This window comes from Catharus ustulatus, chromosome 20 (assembly GCF_009819885.2).
Source record: "Catharus ustulatus isolate bCatUst1 chromosome 20, bCatUst1.pri.v2, whole genome shotgun sequence".
In the NCBI taxonomy this organism is placed as follows: Eukaryota; Metazoa; Chordata; class Aves; order Passeriformes; family Turdidae; genus Catharus; species Catharus ustulatus.
In genome coordinates this window covers 4,460,640-4,487,254 of record NC_046240.1, presented here as the reverse complement: position 1 = coordinate 4,487,254, position 26,615 = coordinate 4,460,640, and the positions used below count along the sequence as shown (strand labels likewise).

Sequence of the window (26,615 nt, the reverse complement as noted above, 5' to 3'; positions counted from 1 at the left end):
GGGAGAGCATCCCACCGTGGGAAAGGCAAGGGAGAGCTGTCCCCCAGTGCCACCCTGTGTTTTATGGTACCTCTGGTAGTATCCAGTTTAAAAAGGGACAGCCAGCCATGGAGCCAGCATGGCATGAAGGGCCCTGTTGGCACCACAGCCCCCAGAGCACAGCCTGGCTGTGTCCTGTAGCCTGGCCAAGAGCACACATGGGGACAGCATTGTCCTTCCAGCCATTCTGTGCTCACCCCAGGGTGCTGCACCCCTTCCCTCACGCCCATCCTGGCTGGGGCTGGAAATGGGGCATCTCTGGCCTCTGTGCACACTTGGCTCCTTTAAGTCCCAACTTTTGGGAGGCTTTTAGTGCTTGCCACCTTCCACAGGAGAGTGGGAAACACCTCTGCTGAGCTCAGCGCTGCTTCTGCCTCACGGCCCTTTCTTTATCTTCCCAAGGACACCGCCCCGGTGCTTTTGGCAGCACCCTGGAGCATCTGGGGACTTTGGGGAGCCACATCGTGGGTGGTGACTGTGCCCCCCGAGAGAAAACAGCGATGGGCCCGCAGAGCCGGGTGCTGTCAGACACTCCTGTCCGCACAAGGGAGGTTTGCCCTGTTCCTAACCCCCCCAAACCGAACAGCCCCGGGCACGGTGCTCGGTGCCATTTGTGCCCTGACTGTCCCCACCACAGGGCCATCCCTGCCCCGAGCTCCCCTGTCACCTGCGCGGGGACCCTGCGGCCAAACCCGCCCATCCCGCCCCCAAACGCCCTCCCCGCAGCTCGGGGCCCATCTCCCGTGCCCCCTGCCCCGACCCCCTCCGCAGGCCCGGCTTGCCGCTAGATGGCACGAGGAGCCCGGCGGAGGCTCCGCGGGGCGGTGCGGGGCGGAGCGGAGCCGCGGCGCGGGGTGCGCGGAGCGGAGCGGAGCCCAGCGGCCCGGCCATGGGCTCGGCCGGCAGCGGCCAGGGGCAAGGCTAGGGCGGGCAGGGGCAAGGGTAGGGCGGGGGGGCCGGGCCGTGTCCCCCCGCAGCCCCCGCCATGCGGCCCCGCGCAGCCCCGCGCCCCGCCCGCTGAGCCCCGCGCGCTGCCGCCCTCGCTGCCGCTGGGGGGGTGCGGGGCCGCCCCCTGCCCGCAACTCCGAACGATGATCACTGTCAACGCGGATGGCAAGATAATGGTCAGAAGATGCCTCGTCACCTTGAGACCCTTTAGGTAAAGTTGGTGTTTCCCTCTGGCCGCTCGGTGCGGGGGGCTGCGGCTGGGAGTGTGTGTGGGGGGATTGAGCCCAGCTGGGCACGGCGGGGATCCGGTGGGGATCAGGAAGGGATCCGGCAGGGATCCAACAGGGATCCGGCGGGGATCCGGCAGCGCTGCCCGCGGGGCAGGTGCGGGTCCTGCAGCTCTCGCTGGTGCCGGCTCCCGGCTCAGCCACGGCCGCGATCTCCGGGCTTAGCGCAGGGCTGCTCGCCGCTGCTTTTGTGGGTACCGCTCTCGGGGATGTTGATGCTCGGAGGGATTCGGTTTAACCTGGGGATTTCAAACCCTCAACTGGCGGTGGGGCTGGGGTGGATGACCAAACCTGAACCCCTTCGGCACACCCGTGCCCATCCATTGCTTTCCCCCTTGCTGTAACTCCCTATTTTTGCTTCCATACATTCGCTTCCTCTCTTTGCTTCACTGGAGATGTGCTTGGCTTGCTCCCGAGACACACGGGAGGTGTTGGCACTTACGTGGTTTTTCCTAGGGAGAGGGACCACAAACCCCTCTGAGATAGAGGAGAACGTGCCGGGGGACGCGGCTCCAGGTGGGGTGAGCCCAGCCCAGCGGTTTCCAGCGCTGCCCGCTGTGTTTGGAGCTCTGGGCTCGCCGGAGGGATCAGCTCGCTGCCTTTTTGCCCAGCCCGGCGTGGAGCAGGACAGGCTGGGCTCCGCTGCCCGCCTGCACTCAGGTGTGCAGATGTTGTCTGCCTGTCCTCGGGAGCTGCTCGGCTCTGCTGCCCGGAGCGATTCCTGCTGCTGGATCCCTGGGACTGGGGAACTTGGCCCGGGGATGCCACAAAGCGGTGGCCGAGGTGTGAGGGCTCCCACAGGTCCGGCTGGCTCCGGCTGGAGCAGGGAGTGACACGAGAAGGGCACACTCACCCCGGGGAATGCTCTTGGCCTGGCTGTTTGCTTTCTCAGCTGGGTTTGAATTCCACAGTGAGGAAGTGACTGGCTGGAGCATCCCTGTGCCCTGGGCATCACCCCTGAGACAGGGGAACACCTTCTCCAGCAGTGACCTGGGCTCAGGGGGGGAGAGCACAGGGAGCAGTTCAGGGTGATCACAAAGTCCTGTTAGGGATGAGGTGTGTGTGGATGAGGGGTTTGTGATGGCTGGATGGTCTCTGGTGTCCAGGTGGAGAACTTGCCCAGGACTGGCTTCTGCTCTGCAACCAGTACAGACCAGTATTGGTGTCACTGGAACCAGCAGGGTAACCTTGTTAACAGCCAGGATCACCCTGTGCAAGGGGAGCAATTCCCCAGACCCTCTCCTTACTGTCCCACAGTGTCCAGGACCTCTCCATGCTGCTGTCACGCTGAGTGCGACTCCCCACACTCCAGTCCTGTCACCTTGCTGCCAGCCCAGCGTGGGTGAGTGTTGGCACTACCCAGCTCCATCCATAACCCGCTGCAAACCAGCTCTGCCCCCCTGAGAGCAGCACCCCACATCCTCAGCTGGTGTGGGTCAGGACAGCCTCCAGGAGTGGGGGAAGATCCTGGCAGTCAGGGTGGGTCCTGTAAATCGGTTCCCTGTGCCGGCTGGGCAGAGCCTCGCAGCTCCAGGCAACCCCCTGGTGCAATCCCCTGCCCGATGTGGATTGCTGCCACCAGAGGAAAGGTGCCATCGGCAAACAGCACTCAGGAAACCTGATCCTGTGCACCAAAACATTTCATTAACCGCCCTCCAGACACGCTTAGCAAAGCAATGCAGAGCCCTGAGCTGGGAGAGCGCCTGCAGGGAGGGAAGGGGAGAGGGAGCAGATCAGTCTGGAAAACCACAGGAATGCCCAAAGGTGGCTCTGGCTTCATCTCAGCAGAAAAGGGGGTCTCATTTGTGGTGTGCCAGATCCAGGCAAGGACTGACTGAGGAGCCCTGGTCTAGCTCACCCAGCTCTTGGCTCTGTAGCTCTGTTTGCCAGCTGGAAACCAAAGCCAGGCTTTCCATGGGATGTAACAGTGGTCAGAGAGAGAATTCACCCTGGTCCCCTGCATGGATCAGGGTGCCCATGGCTGAGCATCAGTTTGACAGCACCACAACCCTGTCAGGCTCCGAGCAAAAAGGCTTTGAGGGAGAGGAATCATTTATTAACCTGACTACTGCTGGTAGGAATGATGGCTCAGCTTTTGGGAGTTGAAAACTTGTCTAATAAAAGATGCTCCCTGACTCTGTATCCCTTGGCTTCCCCCTGCACCTGTGTAGGATTCTCCCTGTGAGTCCCAGCTGGGTGATGTGTCACCATGAGCACAGTCCCAGTGTCACATTCCCAGTGTCACAGTCCCATCCTGCTGGGTGCTGCTGGCCTTCCTCCCCCCCACATCCCAGCTCAGCACTCAGACCCTCCTGGTCACATCCAGCTTTCCTTGGGCCAAAAGTCCTCCAAGACTGGGGCATCACTTCCAATTTTCATTTAAGACTTGAGGAATTTTGCTTTCTTCTCTTTTGGGCACTGAGCCAGAGCCCAGAACTGTGAACATTTCAGTTTGGGGAGGATGTGGAGAGGGACTTGGCACCAGAACTGTGCCTGAGCAATGAATTAAATGTGACAGTGGGTGACAGGCAAAGCCAGTATGGAGGGTAGATGTTATTTGGTCCTTGGAACTCCAGTCTTCAGTCCTGATTTTGGGGGAGAGGACCCAGTGCATTTGCACCATCTGGGATCTGGTATGTTTTACCTACTTTGTGGTAAATTTGTTTTCTGTATAAGGAGTTTCCACTCAGTTGAGGCTGGGCCAGGAATTTTTATTCACCTGGAGAACATCAGCAAGAGTAAAGGAGTTGGGGTTGTCAGGCTGAGAGTCCAGCCCTGGACCCTCCCTGCTCCCTGGAGCACTGCTCTGGGCTGGAGCCACTGATCTCCCAAGGACAGCAATTCCTTGTAAGGCTCCAATTCAGTTTTTTTTTTTTTTTTTTTTTTTTTAGGGAAAAAGCATCTTGCATCTCCCCTACTCTCTCTGTAATCCAGTCAAAATGAAAAAGGTTTAGTGTCCTAGGGAGGTGGTAGAGCACAGATTACCTTTGTCTCTTTTTCTTTCTTCCCTTCTATTTCTTTCTGCTCGGTGTTTAACAATCCCTCCTTGCCAGACTATAATTATGAAGATTAAAAAGCATCAACAAGGTTTTGCATAATGATGAAGATATTGTTGATAGGAGGTGTGAGAGCAGGATCAGGCCTGAGTATTTGTTCAGGTGATGCTTTGTTAAAATGTCCCTTGGGGGAGGGGATACGAGGACAGGGCTGGGCTGGGTTTTGTACCAGGGAGGACCCTGGACTGCAGGACTTGCCTGGGCTTCGGCCCCCTTCAGCTTATTTGTTCTCCTGTCCTCTCCTCCAGAGAAGAGCCATGACAGACAGCATTCCCTTAGGGCAAATTCAGGCCTCCAAAGCCAGGCTGGGGGCAGCAATCCCCTCCAGTGTGTTCCTGAGAGCCTTTCCCAGAGCAGCACTGCGCTGGGCTCAGGCTGTGATAATGGCAGTGCACTAATGTCCCCAGATCACCCTCTCTCCAGCTATTTATGGGACACCACGCTGCTTTGCAGCATCAGGGACGCTCTGCTGCCTCCACAATCACCTCCCTGCTGGAGCTGGACCACAGCTCTCTGGAAACCCTTCTCCCAGGTCTGCTTTGGGCAGGGGGCTGTGCTGTGTCTGTGTGCAGGTTCCACAGCTCGATGGTTCATCAGCTCCTGCTGGGGAGGGGCTGGCTCTGCTCTGCTGTCACTGCTCGTGGGGCTCACCAGCTGTGCCCATAGCCAGGGACAGGGTGGGAGCCTGGATTAGTGAGTGCACAGTGCTTTATATATCTTGTAGAGACTGCTTTCCACCCCTCCAGGGTGACTCTTTTGGAAATTAAAGGGACCTGAGCTGGGCCATACCTGTATGGGGATGTCAGGCAGTTTTAGTGATGCATCCCCTCTCCCAGGCCAGCTCTGGCCTGGCTGCCAGGGAGGGTTTGTGCTGGTGCTGAGTGTACTGCTGGCAGAGCTGATTAGTGCTGACCATCCCAGGGTGTTCCTTTTCCCCTGGATTAGGTGGGAGGTGAGCAGGGGTGGGGAGCTGTGCTGTGCTGCTTGTCCAGAGCCCATGGCCAGGTGCCCCTGATCCACTGGGGATGGGGCAGGGCTGGTCCATGGGGTGGGCAGGATTTAGGGGCCTGTCTGCTGTGAGCAGGGCTGATCCCCCTAGAGCAGGTAAAGGAAACCCTTTATTGTTGAGCTGGCTGCTGAGTGAGGCTGGGCTCAGGTGTGCTGTGTGTGTGACAGCAGAGTCAGAGCTGCCTGGATGGAGGGAGGGAGCTCATGGGATCTCCTCTGAGTGCCATGTCTTGCCCTGGAGTCTTTCCAGGCAAGGAAAGCCTGGCCAGGCTGTGCTGGGACAGTAGGGATCTGCCCTGGGAGCTCCTCCACTAGAACCCCCAGGGGAAGCCCAGCCCTTCTTGAGCTGCTTGACCTGGTACTTGAGCTCTCCACAACATCTCCAGTCACTAATGAGGGCTTTGAAGCAGGTCACTTTATTTGTTAGCCCTCTCCAGCAGCAGATAATTGCAGTGCTGGCCATAGCATGGAGGTGAAGGCTGGTCCCTACTCCTCTGCCTTTTAGCTGTGTAGGAATGCTTAGTGGAGAGCTGTGGGCTCCTTTGCACCTGGAAAGTCCTGGGTGGTTGTGCTGTGTCTGTGTGCAGCTCCTGAGCCCTGTGGAGGATGCTGTGAGCTTGTGAAGAGAGTTGGAGGCTGCTGTCCTCTGTGGTTTGCTTCCCTTTGGCTCAGGGCTGCTGAGAGGCAGCGATGCCAGGGGGCATCCCAAGGGCTTCCTCAGCTCCCTGTCCCACTCAGGATTTACCTGTTGAAAGACAAACTTGTTGTTTCACAAGGCTGGGGCTTGTCTTTCCTGTGTCTCGTCCTCGAGATTTCCCCTGGGTTTGGTGGCTGAGCTCACGCTGCTGCTCTGGGAGCTGTCACACTGACACCTGGCAGTGGCTCTGCCAGGGCTTTTCCCGTGTGTCTGCTGGAGGCTGCTGCACCTCCACGGAGTCCCAGGGATGATGGCAGCGTCTCTGAGCGGTGGAATGAGGCCAGACATCCATCCCTTGGCACACAGCACTCTGCTTTGCACTCCCTGGTGCACAACCAGGCTGGCACAGAGCTCTTGCCTTCAGCCCTGCCACCCCCAAGGAGTCACTGGCCTGAATTTAGCAGGAGCAGTGCTGGGAGCTCCTGCCCTCACTGGGGGTGATGTGCAGGTGACATCCTGCCCAGTGTGTCCCCTGGGAGCCACTTCCCTGGGATGGCCCCACGAGTGCTGCCGGGGCAGGTCCCTCCTTGTCCCCCTGAGCACAGGGGACACAATGACAATACCGGTGGCCCAGTTACAGGGGAACAAAAGGCTTTATTTGAAAAACTAAAAGGGTTTTTTTTAGATCCTTTGAGAGGAAGGGAAGGTAAAGGTCTTTCTTTATTCCTCTCTCCCAGAGGAACACAGGTATTGTGTATTGTGGTTCCTGCAGTCTGGGTTGTTGGGGTGGACCTGGCAGAGCATCCTACGGGCAGCTGTGGTCTGGCTCAGCTTCCCCACTGAGGATGCAAATCCACCCCTGAGCGCAGTGGAGGATTCCCCAAGGGCTGCCCTTTGGAGCAGGCTGCAGGGATTTCAGAGGGGTTCTCAGGCAGCCCCCCTGCTCAGTGCCACGGTTGGGGCAGAAGTGTTTTGGTCCCTTGCTGAAGCACACGTGGGTCTGGCTGGGCTGGGCTGAGGTGCTGGTGGGGCTGGGGCTGCACCCAGCTCTGCCAGGGCGGCGTGGGGTGGGCCACAGGGATGGAGCTGGCATTGTCCCAGAAACCCAGACACCCAAACCATCTCCTGCTGCTGTGCAAAGGGATTACCCTGGGGCACAGGGTGGTGGGGCTGGCTCCTCATCACACCTTACTCCAGCTCTGCTTTCTCTCCCACAGGATTTTCGTGCTGGGCATTGGATTTTTCACCCTGTGCTTCCTGATGACCTCCCTGGGAGGGCAGTTCTCAGCCAAGCGCCTGGGGGACTCCCCCTTCACCATCCGCACCGAAGGTGAGCACAGCCCCGTGCCAGCCTGTCCTGGGAGCTCCATGGCCCAGCTGGGCTGAGGGCAGGAGGATGGAGCTGTACCTTCCGTCCCCACAGGTCCTTCCTGGCCATTTTTTGGGATTATCAGGATGGCTCAGGGTCCTGTTGGCCTCTCTTGCCATGGCAGGGAAGCTTTGTGTGTGGCTCAGACCTGGCTGTGCTAACATCCAGAGGTGTGACAGCAGGGATGGATGCTGGGGTGTGGATGCTGACCCTGCTGACAGCAGAAAATGGGGAAGCAATGGGATCAGCCCCTCAGCTGGCAGTGCTCTGGGTTGTGTGGGCTGCCCCTGGTCTGATGTGTGGAGGAGGTCTCAGTGGGTTTGAGCACTTGTGGTCTGCAGGGAGTGAAAATCCCTCCTTAGGGAAAGGAAAATAAAATGCCTTTTGGTTTTATGCAGGTTTGTAGAAATGTAGAAGAGAAATATTCTAATTTTTAGCAAGTGTGTGTTATGTTGCACTTAACACCTCTTTTGGCAAGACATGAAGTCAGCTCAGGAGGCACTTCTGTGGGGGGACAGTCATGTCCTGCCCTTGCTGTGGGAGGACACTGCTGCCATGGATTGAGCTTCCCCTGGCTTTTCTCTGATATTCCAGTCACCTGAAATGCACAGAGGGAACTGCCCAGCTTGAACTCCCTTGAGCAGGGTGAGGTGGACTTGGTCAGGCCACTGTGGTCTCCTCCTCCTCTGTACCAAAACCATGGAAGGATTTGAGCAGCACAGCCCCACCTAGGATGTGATTTTGGAGCATTAAATCCTTTCTTTGGGGCACTGGAAGAAGTGCCAGCTGCTTCCCTACAGGAGGAGAGGGATGAAGTGGTGGTTCCAGAGGCTGGATGGTGTCAAACTGCTTAGCTGACTTTCCAGGAGATGGATTTGCAGCTGGATTTGTGTTTTCCCTATGGATGGAGGATGTGGTGGCTGATAGTCCTTCCCCTCTGCTCCCCTCACTGTTCCCATCACCAGCTCTATTTAACCCTTTTCCTGGTGTTTTCCTGGTGAGCCCAGCCTGGAGCAGGTGCAGGGTCAGTGATTTTCAGTGTTTCTGCACTTGTCCATGGGGAAGGTGTGTTTGTGTTCCTGCCCCAAGCCAAGCACACATTCCAGGATGGCTGGTGAGTGAAGTCTGGTTTTAGGGGATTTCTTCCTTCTTGGGATAATAAACAGCTTGAGGAGAGTGGGAAGAAATCCCCAGACCTCCTCCTTCTCCTAACCTGTCCAGACCTGGCTTGTGAGGAGATGGGCTCTGCAAAGATTGCTGGGTTTGAAATTAAAGGTGTCACTGTTACAGCTCTGTCCAGAGGAGCCCCAGTGTCCCTGGAAAGTTTGTAGAGAACTGAAGGAAAGGCAGAGACACTGATTGCTGTGGGGACAGCTGAGGTGTGGCACAGGTTGTGCTGCAAAGAGCACCAAAGGTTTCCAGAAACCTGCAGAACCATCTGGAACCACCCAGAGGGCTCTAAAGTTGGGGTGCAATAATGGCAAAAAGGCCATTACTCAGCTCTTCACCCCCTTTCTGGATGCCTGGGAGTGGATTTTTCTGTTTTTATCATCAATTTAACCCAGACCTTTGAATCCACTGACTGCATCCTTGCCTGTCTCGTTCACTGGGAGCAGTGTCAGCACAGCCCTGCAGCTGGGTCAGAACAAATCTCCTTCTTCAGGCCCTCACACCTCAAACCCTCCATACTTAGGGGTTCAGGTGATTAAATCAGGGTGTGTAAATGGGTTCACCCTTTTGTCTGACCCTCTTTGGCTCTGCTGAGGGCTGTGAGCACAGCCTTGCTGCTTGGGAGAGATGCTCTGAGGTGATGCAGGTTGAATGTTGCTTCTGGTAATGCCTGACTTCTTCATTTAAAGAAGAAAAGAAGTAAATGATGACCTAGGTCCTCTATTTTTTCAAGGCTTTGGTCTCTTAGCTTTCTAACTGGGTAAGGCAAGTCCTGCTTTGTTAGAAAGCTCAAAAATTCGATGCAAATCCAATTTTTTCCCTATATTCAGTGGCTTTGCCAAACAAACTATTGCTTCCAGATGAATTGCTGCACATTTGGCTGTTGCTGTGCTGCTTATTGGGGAAGATGAGCTTCATTCATGGCCTCACACGCTGGTTTTAAACACAAAGCATCCTCTCTGCTGTCTCTGGAGGAAGGTGCTGGAGGAAGGTTGTGTCCTTTGTCCTCAAAGCTTGGCAGGCACACCCTGAGAGGCTTTTTGTCACTCTTCAACACCTGGTTCAGGCTTTTGGGGTTCAGCCTTTCCTCTTTTCCTCTTTTCACACTGGTTTGTAGGGACTGGCTGTGCCCCAGGGTGTCACTGTTCCCAGGAGGGAGTAACCCCCAAAGCAAAGTGGGACCAAGACCTCAGGGAATGTGCTGGCCAGGGTCACCAGTGTCACCACAGACCTCCCTCCTCTGTCACCTGGGAGGGGCTGTGGCTGCTGTGGGGAGGATCTGATGGCTGGGAGGAGCAGCATCCCACCCATGGAGAAGGCAGGGAGGGTGATGGCTCTGGGCAGCCTCCCTGGTGTGCTGGGCAGGGGGAAGCTCCATCCCTGCAGATCTGAGGGGAGACTGTGGGCAGGTCTGAGCCCCCTTTTGGAGGCTGAGGAGGGCATCCAGAGGGGTCTCCTGGCCGAGGGGAGGCAGAGCTCACGTGGAGCAGCGTGGAATGAACATCAGAATGTGGAGGGTGGGGGCAGGAATGGATGTGCTGCTTATTAGTGCTGTGAATTCTCCAAAGGTCTGTTTGAATAACAAACTGGCATTTAATTAACATGTGTTCTGGATCCCAGGGAAACCCAGGAAATATTCCTGGCGGTTATGGCTGCTGTTCAGCAGCAGAGCTGGGCTGGAGGCGAGCTCAGAGGAGCTGGTTAATTGTGCTGGGCTGACGAGCTCTTGGTGTGATGAGGAATGGGAATCTGCTCAAACCTGGACAGGCTCATGGCCAGTGGCTTGGGAAGAGCTCCTGGGTCAGGTTTGCCATGCCCAGGCCTGAGTGTTTCCTGGGAATGGGCTCCTGGTCCCTGCTGCTGCTCCCTGCTCCACCTGGACTCCTGGAAAAGTCACTTGGAACGTTATTAATTAATTGATGGATGTTGCAGGGAAGTTGTAAATCCTCCCTGTGCTCTGGGGTGGGTGCCCTGCAGTGCAGCAGGAGAATAAATGTGCTCCAGTGGAGAATAAATGGGGTGGGCTTGTGGTGAGTGAGTGCCAGCTCCTGCAGTCCCTGCTGGGGCTGATCCCAGCTCCTGAGCTGTTTGTGCTGCTCCTTGCTCCCACAAGTCCTGCCAGACTCAGCCCAGGAGAAGCTGCCCATGCACTGCAGTGCCTGCAGGCTTGGGGTGACTGCAGAGAGCTGGGGGATGTCAAAAATTCACTTATTTTAAAATCATCTGCCTCCACAAAATCCTTTGGGCAGTGGGTGAATGCTAAATTCATGGTCCCTGGTCCAGCTTGGGCTGAGGATGCTCCTGTTTCTCTCTGGGTGACCTGCCCAGCCCAGCCTTGAGCCTCAGCTATTGCAATTCAAAGGGAGACATGAAAATGCCCCAGCCCTGCCCAGAGCTTTTCTGGCTCCTGAATTGTGCAAGCAGCCAATCATAACCAAAATAAACATAGATGTGAGGCAGGAGCATGAAAAGGAGAAATGGATAATGTCACAGTCCAGAAGTTAATACCATTCAGAATTTGATTTTTGTATGTGAATACCTTTCTTGGAGATTCTCTCCCAAAGCCAAGTTTCTTGGTGTGTGCCAGAAATCATTCCTCAGATGGATTCTCTGCTTGATGATTCGCTGCAGTAGAGGCTTTGCATCTTAACAATAAATAAAAAAACTCCTTCTGAAATGCAAGTTATTTTATCCTAATCCGCTGCTGTCAAGTAAACACAGACAAAGGTTCCTTTGTTTTGAAATGGCCACTGAGAGAATTTATTCTGCAAACAAAGATGTAGATAAAAAAGGGAAACGGAGAAGTCTATAAATTTTGAATGTGGGAGATGCTTTGGGAAGGGCTCTGAACTCAAGAGATTGAGTTTTCTGTGCCCTCTTCTCTCCTCCTATATAGAATTTAATATGTTTGATGATCCTTTTTTCCCCCCAAGCAGCTTTCTTGCAGTTGTTTCACTGTCAGAGTCAGGGGGCAGGAGGCTGATGCTCAAAAAGTACCAAATTCTGTAATCATGGTGCTGGGAGGGATTTGGCCATGCTCCCTCAGCCCGTGGCTGTGCCCCAGGCTGGATTTGGAGGGATGTACATCCTGCTGGTGGAGTTGCTGCTGCAGGGGATTAGCAGGGAAAAATAGGTTATTAAGTGTTAAAACGCGATTAGATGTGGCTGGAATATTGCCTGCAACTGCTGGAGCTGGTTCAAAGAATCAAAAGCCTTTGGATTCCTCTTGCTGTTGATTCCTGCAGGGTTGGGTACGAGGTGCTGGAGGAATTTGCTGCAAACCCAGGGGAGGTGTAGGACAGGTCCTGATGCCCTGAAAGGGCTGGAGCTGAGCTCTGCCCTCGTGCTGGGCTGCTGGCTCTTGGGAGAGGGTCTGGTTTGATTGCAGCTGACCCTGCTGGGACTTTGACAGCAGCATTTGAAGTGGCTCACAGGTGTCTCTGTGCTTGGGTTCTGGTGCTGAAACCTTGAATCCTGCTGCCTTTGGGAAGTGGGGGTTTGCTGTTCCCATAACTCTTTTCAACCTGTTTTCAAGAGTTTCCTGTTGCTCAGCTGCAGAGCTCAACACCTGCCTTTTCCCACCCCAAAGCGAGCTCCCACAGCATCTCCAGCCGTTTCCTGTGGCTCCTGTGCTGTGTTTCCTCCTCTGCTTTGGGAGCAGGATCGGTGGGAATGGGATGAAGGCAGGACAAGGGTGGGGGAGAGCTGATTGTGGAGCACAGGCTGGAAAAGAGAAGCAAGGAGGGGTGAAGCTCAGTCTCTGCGAGGCTGTTACACCTTGTCCCACGTTGCTGAGATGTGTTTTGGGGTCTGATCTCAGGCTGCAGGATGTGGACCCTGATGGGGTGATAGAACAGAGGTTTTCCCAGTCCTGCAGCACTGGGACATTGCAGCTGTGCAGTGGTGACTCAGCCTGGAATCTGTCTGGAGGTGAGCAGTGCACCAGCCCCTGCAGGACTTCCCGTGGTCTGTGAGTCAGCACAACTGCAGGTCACCACAGAACAGCTCCTGCTGCAAAAGATTTGGTCATTTACGTTCATTTTGGAGGAAATAAAAATAAATGTGGAAAAGAAAAAAAAAAAAAAGTGTGGAAGCCTCCCTTTGCTGGCTTGGGGTGTCTTGTTGCACATGCAGACCATGGGGAAGCTGAGCCCTGGGGCACATGGCTCTGCTTTGCCATGCTGGGCTACAGGACTCTGCAGCCAAGGCAGGTTGTGCTGGAGATGGTGTTTAATGTCACCTGGCAGGAATCCTGCCCTGTTCTCCTCAAACCCTCTCAGTATTCCAGCTCCTGGAGTGCTCTGCCTCTCTGCTGCTGTCTCTTGCTCCAGTTCCAGTAGTCTCACCTGCTTAAAGCGATTTTTTCCATCAGTGAACACAGAAGAGGAGAGAGGGAGAGCTGAGGGCTGTGCAGCACAGCTGTAAGCTTTGGTATTTGTGGCTTCTGTTTCTCTCCAGAGCAGGGATATTGGGGAGGGGTGGGAATTGTGCTGCAGATGATGGTCTGAAGGTTGCTGGGGGTTTTGTAGGGCATTTTCACCATTCCAGAGCCACAGCACCGTGAAGCAACGGGATCTCTTGTTATTTCAATGCCTTGGATTGCTCCCTGAGGAGCAGAGCAGAGAGGCCAAATAGAAATGTGAGAACCTACATGATCTCCTCAGAGGGGTCCTTTGCTCGTGCTCCCGGCTCTGCTGCTTCTCCTTCTGCTCCAGCAGCGTCCCAGCTGGGTTAGCAGGGCCAGGTAACATCACCATTTGTTCTCACAGAGGATGCAGAAAGGTCAAGCTCGGATTTGCTAACGATCAGAGTGAGCTTGAGTAACTCTGTCATCCCCCCTTGCAGTCAGCCCTGCTGGGAGGGGAGGAGGAGGAGGAAGAGCAGACCTGTGTCCATGATCCTGACCCACTCTCGTTGTGAGGGCTGGCAGCAGAGGAGGACACAGCTTGGTTCAGCTGCACTGAGATGCTGCTCAGCCCCACAGAGCTGTAAAATAAAACACAGATGTGTTCACCCTCCCTCTCTCGGGAAAGGTAATTTTTCAGGACCCATTTGTAAATTTGAGTTGCTGTCACTTGTGACTGATCCTAGTCTGCCTCTGGGCAGAGCACACAGTTCTGACAGGAGCTTGGGTTGGCAGAATTTGTCCCAAAAGCTCTGTGGCTTTGGGGACCCCTTTTCTTACCTGCTCTGGCTGGAGAGAGCACTTGGGAGTGAGGGCTTGGACTGCTGCCTCCCTGAGACACAGCCCACAGACGTGTGGTTCCAGGGATGTTTGTGTTCCTTTGCTTTCCAGAAGTCATGTGAGTTATAAATTTATCTTGCTGCCTTTAACGCTCAGCAGAGGTGACAGGAGAACCAGTTGTGAAGACTCGTGTAAGCAAGTGACAGTGACAGCGCAGGGAGGGAGGGAGCCGGGCAGGCTCTGCTCAGCAAACTCGGTGCTAATTATTCCCAGTTTCTTCCTGAGTGAGTTAGAACCTCTCCCGGGCTGCTGGTGTCATGTTTTGATGTTGTGTGCTGAGCAGCCCTGGGTGGCTGCAGCGCTCCTGAGCAGCCTGTCAGCACCAGCGGGTGCTGGAGCGAGCCTTGGGCTGCTGCTCCAGGAGAGAGACGAGTCTTTCCTCAGGGTTTGCTTGTGTAGAACTCCCTCAAAACACAGGAGGATCCCCTCTCCATCCCCTCTCCATCCCCTCTCCCCTGTGGGGTTGCTGTCCAGGCTGTTTCCCCAGGTGTGGGTCAGTGTGGTGTCACCTCCTCAGCACCAGCTGGGACCTGCAGATCCTGCATGGATCATCTTCTGGATTGGACTCTCCTGGAGCCTGTGGGTGCCAGCCAGGGGGAAGCCCTGTGGAGGAGCGTGCTGGGCAGCTCTTCAGTGCTTGGGGCTCACTTCCAGCCTCTCTGCATCCCTCCCTTCCAAAGCCACTCCGTGAATCCTTGGAGCAGCCAGCTGATGCTGTAAGAAGTTGTCTGGTTGGTGCCAAGTGGAGCTGGCTGGTGCTGGGAGCATCTCCTTGCTGAAGAGCTTTGCTGGGAGCTGATGGGCTTTTGATTTCTCCTGGAGCAGCAGGGTTGGCTCTGGGGCTCCCCTGGAAAGGCCAAGCTCTGGCAGCTCCCTCTGTTCTCTTCCCAGGCAGAGCCCAGAGGCAGGGTGAGGCTTTCTGCCCCAAACATTGCCTCTTGGGTGAGGCTTTCTGCCCCAAACATTGCCTCTTGGCAGCTCCTGCTGGATGCTCAGCTGCCCCAAGGGCTCTTTGAAGGAGGTGACAACACCCACGAGTGCCTTGGCTCCACCGTGCTGGGCTTGCACCCCCATGGCCAACACAGGGGTGTCCTTAACCTGCAGGTTTTTGGGAGCAGAACATTGTTTTGGCTGGGTGGAGAAAATGAGGGTTGACTAAAAGCATTGTGTCCTCTCCTTCTTCTGCTGGTGTCCCCCCTTCAGCCCCAAGCTCTGCATCCATTGCTGTGTGCACTGTGCTCCTGTCCTCAGCCCACCTGTGGAAAAGGAGTTTAAAGTGGAAGAGTTAGACTTTACTGCCCTTATTAAATTGGTGTTTCTCAGGGAAATGAGAGCTGCTGAAATAGTGAAAATAAAGGGATCCCTGGGGTTCCACATGCCACAGGGGGTTCCTGCCCACTTCTGTGGGAGCAAAATGCAGATTGGTGCTTTGCAGGGCACAGAGGGGTAAAGGGAAGTGTCAGGGCTGCTGCTGTAGTGGTTAAGGCTTAATCCACCCTGGGAAAATGTCTCTTCTTGAAGAAGTGCCTGTTTCATGCAATTACTGCTCAGAATTGAATGCCTGCAGGCTTAAAGAGAAGAAAAAAATTATGCCCACCCAACTTATTGGAAAATGGAAGTGTGAATTCACACATCTTGAACTGGGGCAGCAGTGATGTGTGCTGGCCCCTTCCCTGCTGGCCCTGTGTCAGAGGAGGCAGGAGCAGCATCCTGCTGCCCTGGCACTCTGTTATCTCCATAAGCAGGGACACCCAGGGAATGATTAAATCAATTAATTGATTCTCTATAGCTCATAAGGAAGTCAAATGGCATTTCCATCAACTTGTGATGAGCCTACACCCCACCATGGCCAGGAGGAATGTTAATGGCTCGTTATTCTTTTATTACCCCTTTTCACTCCTAAATCAAAATTCATCCTGAGCCCGGGAGGCAGCAGGTACTTCAGAAAATAAAACTAGCACAGTGGGAACCATAGCAGCCTCTGCAAAAGCTGGGTTTTCCCATTGATTTATTTGTTTCTCTGGCTTAAACGAGAGAGCAGGGCTCAGTTCAGCTTGAGCAGAGATTAGCTGAGGCTCATCCTGCAGCTCTGCCATTGCCCCCCAGCTCTGGGGGTTTTCTCTGGGCTCTGCTGCTGCTGCAGGATCCAGCCCCTGGGCTCGCTGGAGACTGATGCCTTTGGAAGAAGGGGATGATTTATTTGCCCCTGGAAGCAGAGCGGCAGGATGCCCAGCACTGTTTGGCCAATCTTTTTGGCTGAAGGAGAAAGGGTGATCATTTTAGAAGTGTTAAATGATTGAGCTGTGCTGTTTCTGAAGCTGAACCTTCTGGGGAGCTGTGATGTGGCTGTGGGCTCGAGCACTGGGTGTGCAGGGCTGCAGCACTGATGGTGGTGCTGAGCCTTCTGGAGCCTTCCACTGGCTGGTTTAGGGCTGTGCAAGTGCTGGGTGAATCCTTCCTTTCCTGCCATCCATGGGGCACTCCTGCTGGTACAGTTTTCCCTGGATCAGCAATGGGGAGCATTAGGAGAAGCAGCTGAGTTAAATGCTGGTGCCCTTGGAGAGGCAGCTCTTGTAAACACCAGAGCCCAGATGAAGGTTGGTCCCTGGCTTGTGGGTCTGTGGAGTCACTCTGGGGCTGTCCCTGTCCTGTGGGACCTGTGTGTGCTGCTTCTCCCCTCAAACTGGGGGTCCCAGCTGCAAATCCAGGGTCCAGTTTGCTCCCAGTTCCAACAGCATCCAGCCCAGTGTGGGGTCCAGCCCTGCCCCAGGAGCTCTGGTGTCCTCTGGGCTTTGCTGCAGCAGCTGCCCTCGATCCATCCCTGTGCTGGAGCCTTTGTGTTTTAGGAAGCAATTTAAAATCGATGTTAATCTTGTAATTTGGAAGCCTGTCCTGCAGTGTGAGGTGTTTGAAGTGCTGCAGAACAGCTTAAAATACAATTTAAAATAGTGCTGGCTGGCAATAGAGAAGCAGCTAAAAACTCCCTGCTGCTGCTTTTTAAAAGAAAAAGTGAAAGGGGGATGAGAAGGAGGAAGAAATACAAATTAATACATATTAAAAATTCATATTAAAAGAAATAAAAGCTGAATTGCTACATATGTTGGGGTTGTGTGTATTCTCCCCCAGGTCCCCAACTCCCCCAGCCCATCTCTAGGGGCTGTGGGGGAGAGGAGATGATCCAGCTGCTTTTACCTGTGGTCATAGCTCATGGCAGGACTGGTGGGACTGTCCCCATGTCCCAGAGGGAACATCAGGTCTCTGGTGTGTGTGTGCTGGGATAAGAAGTAATAAAAGTTGGGGGGAACCAGCCCTGGGCTCTCCCTTGCAGTGATGAAACGCTCCTGACTGGCAGTGTGAGTGGATTGTTCATTTTCCTGCCTTTTCTTATTGCATGGAAATAGGGAGCAGCCGTGTTAGGGTGGAGCTGCAGGCTGTTCCTGCAGGATTTCCTTTGGGATGGAGGGGCAGGGGGAGCTGGATGGCTGCAAAAGCATCAGGACCCTGTTCTGCAGCTGAAGGAGGCAGCAATGAGACCCCAGAGCCAGCAGGGCTGGGACAGGGACACCTGAGGGGGGTTTTCTGTCACCAGCCTCCTCCAGGAAACCTCCTGGGGCACGATGCCAGCAGGAACCTGCAGTGTGAGGAGCAGGGGCTGCAGGAGGGAGGCAGAGATGCAGCTGCTGAGCTGCTGGTGATGGATCCCAGGGCTGTGGCTCTGCTGTGACAGGGAGTGAGATGGGCAGAGCAGTGCCTGGTGGTGTGAGGCCCCCAGGAGGGATTTCTGGGGCTCAGTGGGGTTATTTCCCACCTGCTGGTGCTGCTTTGGGCAGCAGGGAGTTCCTGCAGCACATTTGTCCCCCTGCTGCCATGGCCCCAGGCACTGCTGAGAGGCTGCAGAGGTTTCTCCTGAGCCAGGGAAAGGATGCCATTGCTGCTGCCACAGCAGCAGGTCCTGCCTGGCTGGGTTGTGGCAGTGTTGGAACCAATCCTGCAGGGCACAGAGGGTCTGGCAGGCTCTGCCTGCCCACAGGTGCAGAGAGAGTGAGGGAAAACAGCCCTGAGGCTGCACATTTACACAGCAGTGCACCAGGGCATGGATAAATCCTGCAGGAGGTGATAGCAGGCAGGTGGGACATAATCTACTTTACCAGGCAGTGACTTAAGGCCGCCTGGTTTGGCTGATTCCCAGGGAGCTGCTCTGCTGGCAGGGCTCAGCAGCAGGTCCGTGGAGCTGCTGGAGCTCTGCTCAGTGCCCACTTCACCAGCAGCCCTGAGCTGCTTCCTGGGCACCCCCAGCTCCAGGGCAGCTCCCTCCTGGTGCTCCCTTCCTTTGGGCCACTGGCTAAGCAGCTCTGTGTTTTCTCTGTATAACTTGAATGGATAAATCTGCAGCAGGTTAATGGCAGATGTGGGTGGATTTGCTGGGACCCCACTGGGGAATGGGTGCCCCTAAGGGGTGCAGCACCCTGTGGGACCCTGTCTGTCCCTGGAGCAGCTTCCCCTAAGGATGGAGACAGGAGGTGCCCATTGCTGCCAGCCTGAGCCTGGCCTTGGGCTCTCTTGTTTCCTGTTAGTGCTGGGTCTCTGGGCTGTGATTGCAATGGATTATGTGTCAGAGTTAGTCCTTGGCTAGTTGGCTCTTTGGTCTTTTAATCTGTTTGAATCAAAATCGATAGTGAAAGTAAATAGAGGAACATCAGAGGGGCAGACAATCGAAGGGCTGGGGCTCTGCTCCCTGGGAAAGTGCCAGGGTGTGTCCTCAGGGGAGGATGGGATCCCCAGGACAGCCCTGGGTACCCCTGCAGAGCTGGGCACTGAGCTCTGGGGCTGTCTCAGCCCCACTGGAGATCCTCTGCTTTCCTCTGCAATAAATCTTTCCAGACTGTGCTGCCCTTTTGAGGGGTTTAAGTAGCCTGGAGTCATCCTTTAAAGGAGAAAACCAAAGTAAATTGTGCTTTAGATTGAAATTAATTCAGCTGGTATTTTCAATGGACATAGGCAATATCTCCCTGTCTCTGAGCTCCAGGACCAGCAGGGATTTGCTGTTGGGGGATGGCCAGGCAGGGCTGTGGCAGGTCTGAGAAGGGAGGGGACCAACAGCCAACAGGTTATGAATATTGGGAAGGGAGTGTGGGATTGTGCTTTAAATGCCAGGGAGAGGCTTTGGTGCTGCTCATGGTCTGTGGAGATGTGGGTTGAGGCTGTGCCTTGGTCTCCCCACAGGAGGGCAAGAGAGGCTTTCTCTGCCCTTGAGATAACTTGGGTTTGGGTGGAAATGTGTATTTCCCCCATCTTCTCAGCACAAAGCTGTTGCAGGGTAGGACTCCCCGAGCAGGATGGGGCTGAGTGACCCAGGGATGGGAGCTGCCACCAGGGAGGTTTCAGTCTCTCCAGGTGGCTAAAGGGATGTATGTGGTGGGTGAAGCCCAGATGGAAATGAAGCACCACAAACCCACTCTGTCAACCCTCCTCCCCCATCCCTGAGGAATAATTGGAGTAAAACTTGTGTGTTGAGAAAAGTTTATTAATTGAAAATAAGGTAAAATACATTAATAATGGTAAATTATGATGAAAACAAAAAGGAAACAAGTGATGCACAGTGCAATTGCTCACCACCCACTGGCTGATGCCAGAATCCCCTTCCTCTTTCTTCCCCCTTTTTATACCCTTACCATGATGTCGTGGGGTCTGGAATATCCCTTTGGTCAGTCTGGGCCCCCTGTCCTGGCTGTGCCACCTCCCAAGCACCCCCAGCTTCCTCCCCAGCCTGCCAGAGTGAAAAGCAGCAAAGGCCTTGGCTCTGTGTGAGCCCTGCTCAGCAATAACAAAAACATCTCTGTAAAATCAGCCCTGTGCTCAGCACCATTCCAAAACACAGCCCCAACTGGGAAAAAATTAACTGTACACCAGCTGAAACCAGCACAAGCGGAGCACCACAAAGAGCTCTTTTTATTTTCCTGAGGGGTTTAATTCCTTTTGAACACCTCAGCCCAAACATCCCTGTGTGACAGGGTGACATCCTGCACACTCCTCTGTGCTTGGGAAGTGCTGGGTGGAGAGGGCAGTGAGCAGTGCTGGAGGGTGCTCAGGATCCCAAACACAAGGAAACGCTTTCCTGTCTGCTCCTTTCCCTGTGGCACAACCTGGGCTTTGCCAGCACCACTTCTCATCACCCTCACAGGTCCCTGTGCTGGACTGCCCTCTGGACAGGGTGTCCCTGCACTGGAGATGCTCCTTTCTCAGCTGCTCAGGGAATTGTGGAAACACAGAATATCCTGAGCTGGGAGGGATCCACGAGGATCACCGAGTTCCAGTGAACCTCGCCTTTGAATTCATGTTGGCACACACAGCAAAATTCCCCTGAATGCTCATCCTGGCTCCTGTTCTGGAGGTTCCAGTGGCAGGTACTGGCAGGGAGTGACGCCTGCTCACGGCTGCTTTCACTCCAAGGAGGTATTTTAAAGACAAGTGCATCATTAGTGAATCCCCTTGGGCTTCAACCCATCCAAATTTGAGCATATTTGCTGTTGACTATTCCACTGGTTTCACAGAGAAGCTATTCCTTCTTCCACAAGACATCACCCTTAGGGGCTGCTTTCCTTTTTTCCCCTGATTTCATCCAATTACTTAGCTGTGTGCTCTTCAGAAGCCCCATAAATAATTCTCCTCCCTCTGCTGTGTTTACCAGCGTGTCTCATGAAATCCAGTAAGATATGATTGATTGCAATCATTATTTCCTAGTGCTGCTATGAAAACCTCTGTCAGTTCAGTGATTGCCTGGAAAGCGTGGCTGCCACTCAGGAAAACTGTCAAAACCCTTTCATACTTTAACAAACTCCAATTAATCTGTCGGTTGGGTTTACCTGTATTTGCTGTCCCATCGTTGCTGATTATCAGGGGAAATTAGAATATTTTTCCTTTCTAATTAGCAGCTTGGTGGCTTTGTTTTTTAAATCAAGGGGTTTAATTTTTCAGAGCTGTTTTACTGGGTTTTGGTGCTGTTAAGGTGGAGTTTGGGTTTATCCTGGTTGCCTGCAGTGCTGTGGGTAAAGTCTCCTTGGGGATTTAATCTCCTCCGTCCTCTGGATCCCTGTGCCTGGCTCAGGCAGCTGAGCAGCCCTGGGTGGGAGTCTGAGCCTCCGTTTCAGGTTAACAAATTAATCCTGGCTCTTGCATTTTTAAAAGAGTCGCTTCAGCACTTTTCCTCCTTTCTTCTGGTTTTAATGAGACACACTTTCCAAGAGATGTAATAATCATTGCCAAAAATGTCAGGTTGTTGTTTGCTTCCTTAAGCTGTGGAAAAACAACAACAACAACAACAACAAAGACCAGGAACAGAAAGAGAGAGGTGTTGATGCGGAAGAGCTTCGACTTCATCTCTGAGTGCCAGGGGAGGGCTGGGGGAGATGTGTTCTGCCACAGCTCTGCTTTCTGGCTGGCTGCCCCAAAAGATCATGCAGGGAAAGCTGGGATTTTTTTTTTTTTAATTACTATTTTTACTTAGTATTTGGAATTTTAAAATTTCTTTATTTGAGAAGGAATATCTTGGCTCACTGTTGACAGCAAAGCTCAGAGCTTTGCTGTTGGAAAGCATCTTGCAATGGCTCAAAACCAGCTGGGAGTTGCATGGTGGCAGTGACAGGAGGGGAGATCTCAGGGAAATTCAGGGAAACCAGTGGGAATGTCAGGGGCCAGGCTGGTGGTGGGGTGCAGAGCTGGAGCCTGTGGTAAAGTCTTGGAGCAGGCATCCTTGCCAAGACTGCCAGGAAATCTCCATCTCCATATCTCCATCTCCATCATCTCCATTGCCTTCCCAGGCACAGTCCTTGTGTCTTCCTAGCAAACCATCACAATCTGACCCCCCCAAAGGAGCTGGGATCCAGATCCCCAGGCCAGGATGGATTCCACCCATGGGAATCTGGTGGCTGTGGTTTCAGTTTTTCTGGCCAGCTGTAGGGGTTGGGTCAGATCCTTTTCCTGACCTCCAGCCTCACCCACTGCAGCACAGGAGCGTCCAAGAGGGGTCAGTAATCACTGTCTCACTCAAAAACTGAGTTTAAGGTCTAAGCTCTGGCCATGCTGGGATGCCAGAGCAGGAGCAACTTCTGAGTAGGGATCCCCATTTGGGGGATGGTCAGTCCTGGGATGGACAGAGGGTGCTGGGGGCTGCAACCCACAAACACAGCCCAGCTGGGGGGGGATGTCACTGGAATGGGCTCAGTCTATGGACAGTGGATTTTCTGATTTAAGTAGATTTTCTGATTTAAGCCCATGTCAGAGCTGTTCTATTTCCCTTGGCTGTGCCTTTTCCTGATTTTCTCAGCTATGTTTGGGGCAGCCCTTGTCAATCAGAGCTCCAGGTACCAAGATTCCACTTTTTTAACCCCACAACATTTTAATTGCAGGTTCATTAGTGCTACTGCTCTTCAGGGGACAGGCTGTCACTTTTATATCACCCAGGGGACAGGGTGACCTTGCTGTGGGATGGGCATGGGTGGCTCCTGTGTTCCCAAACCCACCCAGGAAGGTCTGAGCTGCACAGGACCTTGGCACCCCCTGATTCAAGCAGAAGTCACTGACTTCTTGCCATGGAACTGAGTGAATGTTTGGGGAAGAGCCCAGTTTCAGTCTCCATGAATGGTGGTTTGTCCTCTTTTTTTTTGAGGAATCGCTTTCGCTCTCAATGTTTCTTCTGTTTTGTTAGATAGTGTCAGGAAAAATAATGTGCTGCTGATTATCTCAGCCAAGCATGGAAGGCAGCCTTTGGTGAGGTCTGGCTGGCCCAGTGGCAGCTTCTGGCAGGGGTTAAGGGCTGGCTCACATCCCTGTGTTCGTGTGCCGCGCGTGCGACAGAGCCGCAGCGATCCGATGTCACCCCAGCCCTGGGGACAGAGCCTGGCACAGCAGTGAGGGGCTGCAGCCTCCAGATGTGCAGTGCCAGAGCAGCCTTCCCTGGCAGCTGTGCCTGCAGAGTGGGTGGGTGAATTCCTGGGGGAGTGGGGATGGAGCTGTGCAGGAGATGTCACAGTGCCCTGGTCCCAGCACGGCCATGCCCCGCTCTCCTCTGAGCACCCAAAGCACCCAGACCCCACAGTGAGGCCTCAGGGCTGTTGGCTGTGCTCAGCCAGCTCCTGTGGGGAGGGGAAGGCTGTGCCAGGGCTGTCCCTGACACACAGTGCCATTGGGATGCCCTGATCCATCCCATTGCCCTGCCTGTGCCGGGGTAGGGGATCCCAAACTCCCTCTGGCTTTGCAAGACTGGTTGTGCATCTCTTTGGAGTCTGTCCCTGAGTCCTGACAGCCACCTGATGGCCACCTGAGAGCCACCTGATGGCCACCTGATAGCCACCTGATGGCCACCTGATGGCCACCTGATAGCCACCCAATGCCACCCAGGACACCCAGCAGCCTCTCACCTTCCTGGTGCTGCGCCCCTGGCTCCTGCTGCTCCCTAAATTAAATCTGTGCTGCCTCTTGGAAAGCACATGTGAGTGCAAGGGCAGAGATAAGCTAAACAGAAGAGGTTCAGGGGATTATGCACTGATTAAGTTATTACCAACGTGAAATGAGCCGAGCTGAGATGAAACAGGAGCTTTATTTTCTGTTGCCTGGCTCTGGGCTCAGGCTGCCTGTCACTAGATGGCAAATCAAGCTGGGAGCCAGGAGCTCCTGGATCCCCCTGTGCTTTCCATGTGGCAGCAGGGCAGTGCCATGCAAACCCATGGAAACTGTGTTAAATAGAGCTGGGAACTGGGGGCCTTCCCTGCTGGGGGGGTTGAGATGCAGCACTTGAGCTATTTCCAGTGCAGGGTCACCCACCCCACTGCAGATTTGGGCAGAAAATTTCTGATTTTCTGTAACAGGAAAATCCAGTGCTGCTGGGAGGATGTGTTGGGGGAAGATCACTTCTTTATTAGTTTCCCATGTTTTTCCTTAAGCATCCCCTGCAGGATGCTGGGCTAGGTGGAGAGTGAGAAATAGAGGTGTCCAATGAAAGGCTGGGTGGTGCTTGGGAATAAAGTCAGTTTGCCATAAGCCCCCAGGACAGGCTGGATCAGGCGGAGAAGTCAGGAGTTTATGCCTGGTGAGGGGGGTGGATGAAATCACCACTGGTTATCCTGAGCTGGAGGAACCCAGCTGGATTGGGGCAGGGATTTACCTGCTTGGGCAGGAGGATGGGGCTGTGGGGCAGAGGGAGGGGACAATGGGGACAGCAGGGCTCTGAGATGGTCCATACAGCACTGAGCCCACCTCTGGGGCTGGGAGCACAGGAGCAGGGGCAGCTCTGGGGCTGGAGCTGGGGAAGGGGGTGCCATGGGTGGGGTCTGTCAGTGCCACCATGGCTGTGTCTCTGTGGGCCTGTCAGTGCCACCCATAGCTGTGTCTGTGGGTCTGTTAGTGCCACCATGGCTGTGTCTCTGGCTCTGTCAGTGCCACCCATGGCTCTGTCTCTCTGGGTCTGTCAGTGCCACCCATAGCTGTGTCTCTATGGCTCTGTCAGTGCCACCCATGGCTCTGTCTCTATGGCTCTGTCAGTGCCACCCATGGCTGTGTCTCTGAGTCTGTCAGTGCCACCATGGCTCTGTCTCAGCTGCCCTGGCTCTGTCAGTGCCACCCATGGCTCTGTCTCTATGGCTCTGTCAGTGCCACCCATGGCTCTGTGTCTCTGGCTCTGTCAGTGCCACCCATAGCTGTGTCTCTGAGTCTGTCAGTGCCACCCATGGCTCTGTGTCTCTGGCTCTGTCAGTGCCACCCATAGCTGTGTCTCTGAGTCTGTCAGTGCCACCCATGGCTGTGTCTGTGGATCTGTCAGTGCCACCCATGGCTGTGTCTCTGGCTCTGTCAGTGCCACCCATGGCTGTGTCTCAGCTGTTCTGGCTCTGTCAGTGCCACCATGGCTGTGTCTCTGTGGCTCTGTCAGTGCCACCATGGCTGTGTCTCTGTGGCTCTGTCAGTGACACCATGGCTGTGTCTCTGGCTCTGTCAGTGCCACCATGGCTCTGTCTCTCTGGCTCTGTCAGTGCCACCCATGGCTGTGTCTCTGTCTCAGCTGCTCTCTGTGTGCTGCAGTGATGGGCGCGCTGGAGTCCCGAGGGCTGCTACGGAGGATGAGCGACATGCTGGAGATGCTGATGAAGAGGATGGACATCCTGGCCAGGCTGGAGAACAGCACTGACTTCCACAAAGGGGATGAAGCTCGATTCCCTCTGGACAGGTCAGTCAGACCCTGTGGAGCAGTGCTGGGGGCTTTGCAGGAGCAGGACACCCCAATGTACTGAACTGCTCTGGGGGGATGGTGGGGCCCAGGGGGACATGGGGCTGGGGGAGATCTTTTTGCCATGTCTAGAACCTTTTCTTTTGGGATTTCTGAACTGACTCTGATTTTTAGGATTAGTGGTCACAGCCCCATGCTTGCCAGAGTTTGGACTATGCTCTCAGGCACACTGTGTGATTTTTGGGGCTGTGGGTCTGTTCTAACTTGAGATACTCTATGACTCCATGATTTCTGAAGCAGCTGTCCCAGCTGGCAGTGTGGCAGTGTCTGCACTGCTGTGCTGTGCTGCAGCTGGAGGTGGGACTTGCTGAGGGCTGGAGCAGCACCTGGTGTGTGGGGTGTGCTCCCTGAGCTCAGGACACTTGCTCTGTGGAGCTGCTGGTTGTTTGGAATCCAGGGCTAGCCTTAGAGTAGAGCAAGGTTTAAAACGTGCAGAAAGGCTTAAAATGATGTCCTGGCTCGCTGTGATGCCCATCTCAGCTGGCAGCATGAGAGATGCCATCAGACATTCCTGTTGTGGCACACTGATTCACTGAAGAGACATTTCCCTGTGCTCTGGGAGCCTTTAAACATTCACTCATACTAATGTGAGTGTCAGGCCAAGAGCTGCACAAATGGTAACTGGTGGTGGGGGAGCAGAGATGAAAAACCACAGGGGCAGCACTTGGGACAAACTTGGCAGTGTGGAAAAGATGCCAGTGTGGATTTTGCTCAGGTGGAGCCTCGGGTGACACAGGAGAGGTGGATGGCAGGGATGTGACATGCAGGGGTCACCCCTGCCCTATTCTGTGCTGATCCTGCTGGATCCCACATAACATTCCCACCTCCACCTCCTGCCATCACTCTGCTTTTCCCTGTTTCCATCAGCATTTCCATCCCTCTCCCTTGCCTTCCTCACGAGCCTCTTTTGTGCCTGTAATGGAAAACAGAGTAAGTGAGCCTGTAATTAAAGGCTGAGCTCTGCCACAGTGCCTGCACACCTGAGTTAGAGCGGCACAGGCAGCCGTGGAATGCGTGGTCCTGCCTTTTATGTAGCAGCATTTCCAGCACTGAGAAAATATAATTTGCCTCAGCCATGGTAGGTGCTGGGGATTTTGTTGTTCCATGGCTGGCTGGTACCCAAGCAAATGAGATCAGCAATAATCCCAGAGAGGAGTGGACAGGACTATTGCAGCCAGCCACTGGAAGGCACTTGCTCACATCTAATGATTTTCTTGGCCAATCTTGTGTTAAAAGAACCAGTAATTTCAGGTGATGTTTGTTTCTCTACACCAGCAGCCAAGAGAAGAACTTAAAAGTGTTTCTGTGGGCTGGCAGCAATGGCTGCAGGTGGGGATTTGGTGTTTCAGATCTGCTGTGTGAGTGATGATCCAGGGCCATGGCTTGGAGAGACCAGAGAGGGTGGGAGCTGATGGACCCACATCAAAGGAGCCTCAGGTTTTATGTGTGTGCTCAAAAGGTTGAGATTATAGAGGTCTTAATTTTCAGAAATGGAAAGTCAGGGGCAATGGGTTTATCATCTTTTGCTCCTTATAAATCACCCCTAAAGAAAAATCAATTCTGTTGACTTGATTGTGCATC

The 26,615-nt window shown here is 54.3% G+C and overlaps 1 protein-coding gene across 2 annotated transcripts in view; it reads left to right on the top strand.

The window, feature by feature from the left end:
• Positions 1-1,057: 1,057 nt before the first annotated feature.
• The window catches only part of MGAT5B (alpha-1,6-mannosylglycoprotein 6-beta-N-acetylglucosaminyltransferase B), a 64,065-nt gene continuing 38,507 nt past the window's right edge, over positions 1,058-26,615 (top strand). For both annotated transcript variants that reach the window (XM_033076431.2, XM_033076430.2), the window contains exons 1-3: positions 1,058-1,198; positions 7,193-7,305; positions 24,830-24,974. In XM_033076431.2, the coding sequence (XP_032932322.1) occupies positions 1,131-1,198; positions 7,193-7,305; positions 24,830-24,974 (326 nt within the window). In that variant the 5' untranslated portion in view covers positions 1,058-1,130. The remainder of the gene's footprint in view (positions 1,199-7,192; positions 7,306-24,829; positions 24,975-26,615) is intronic.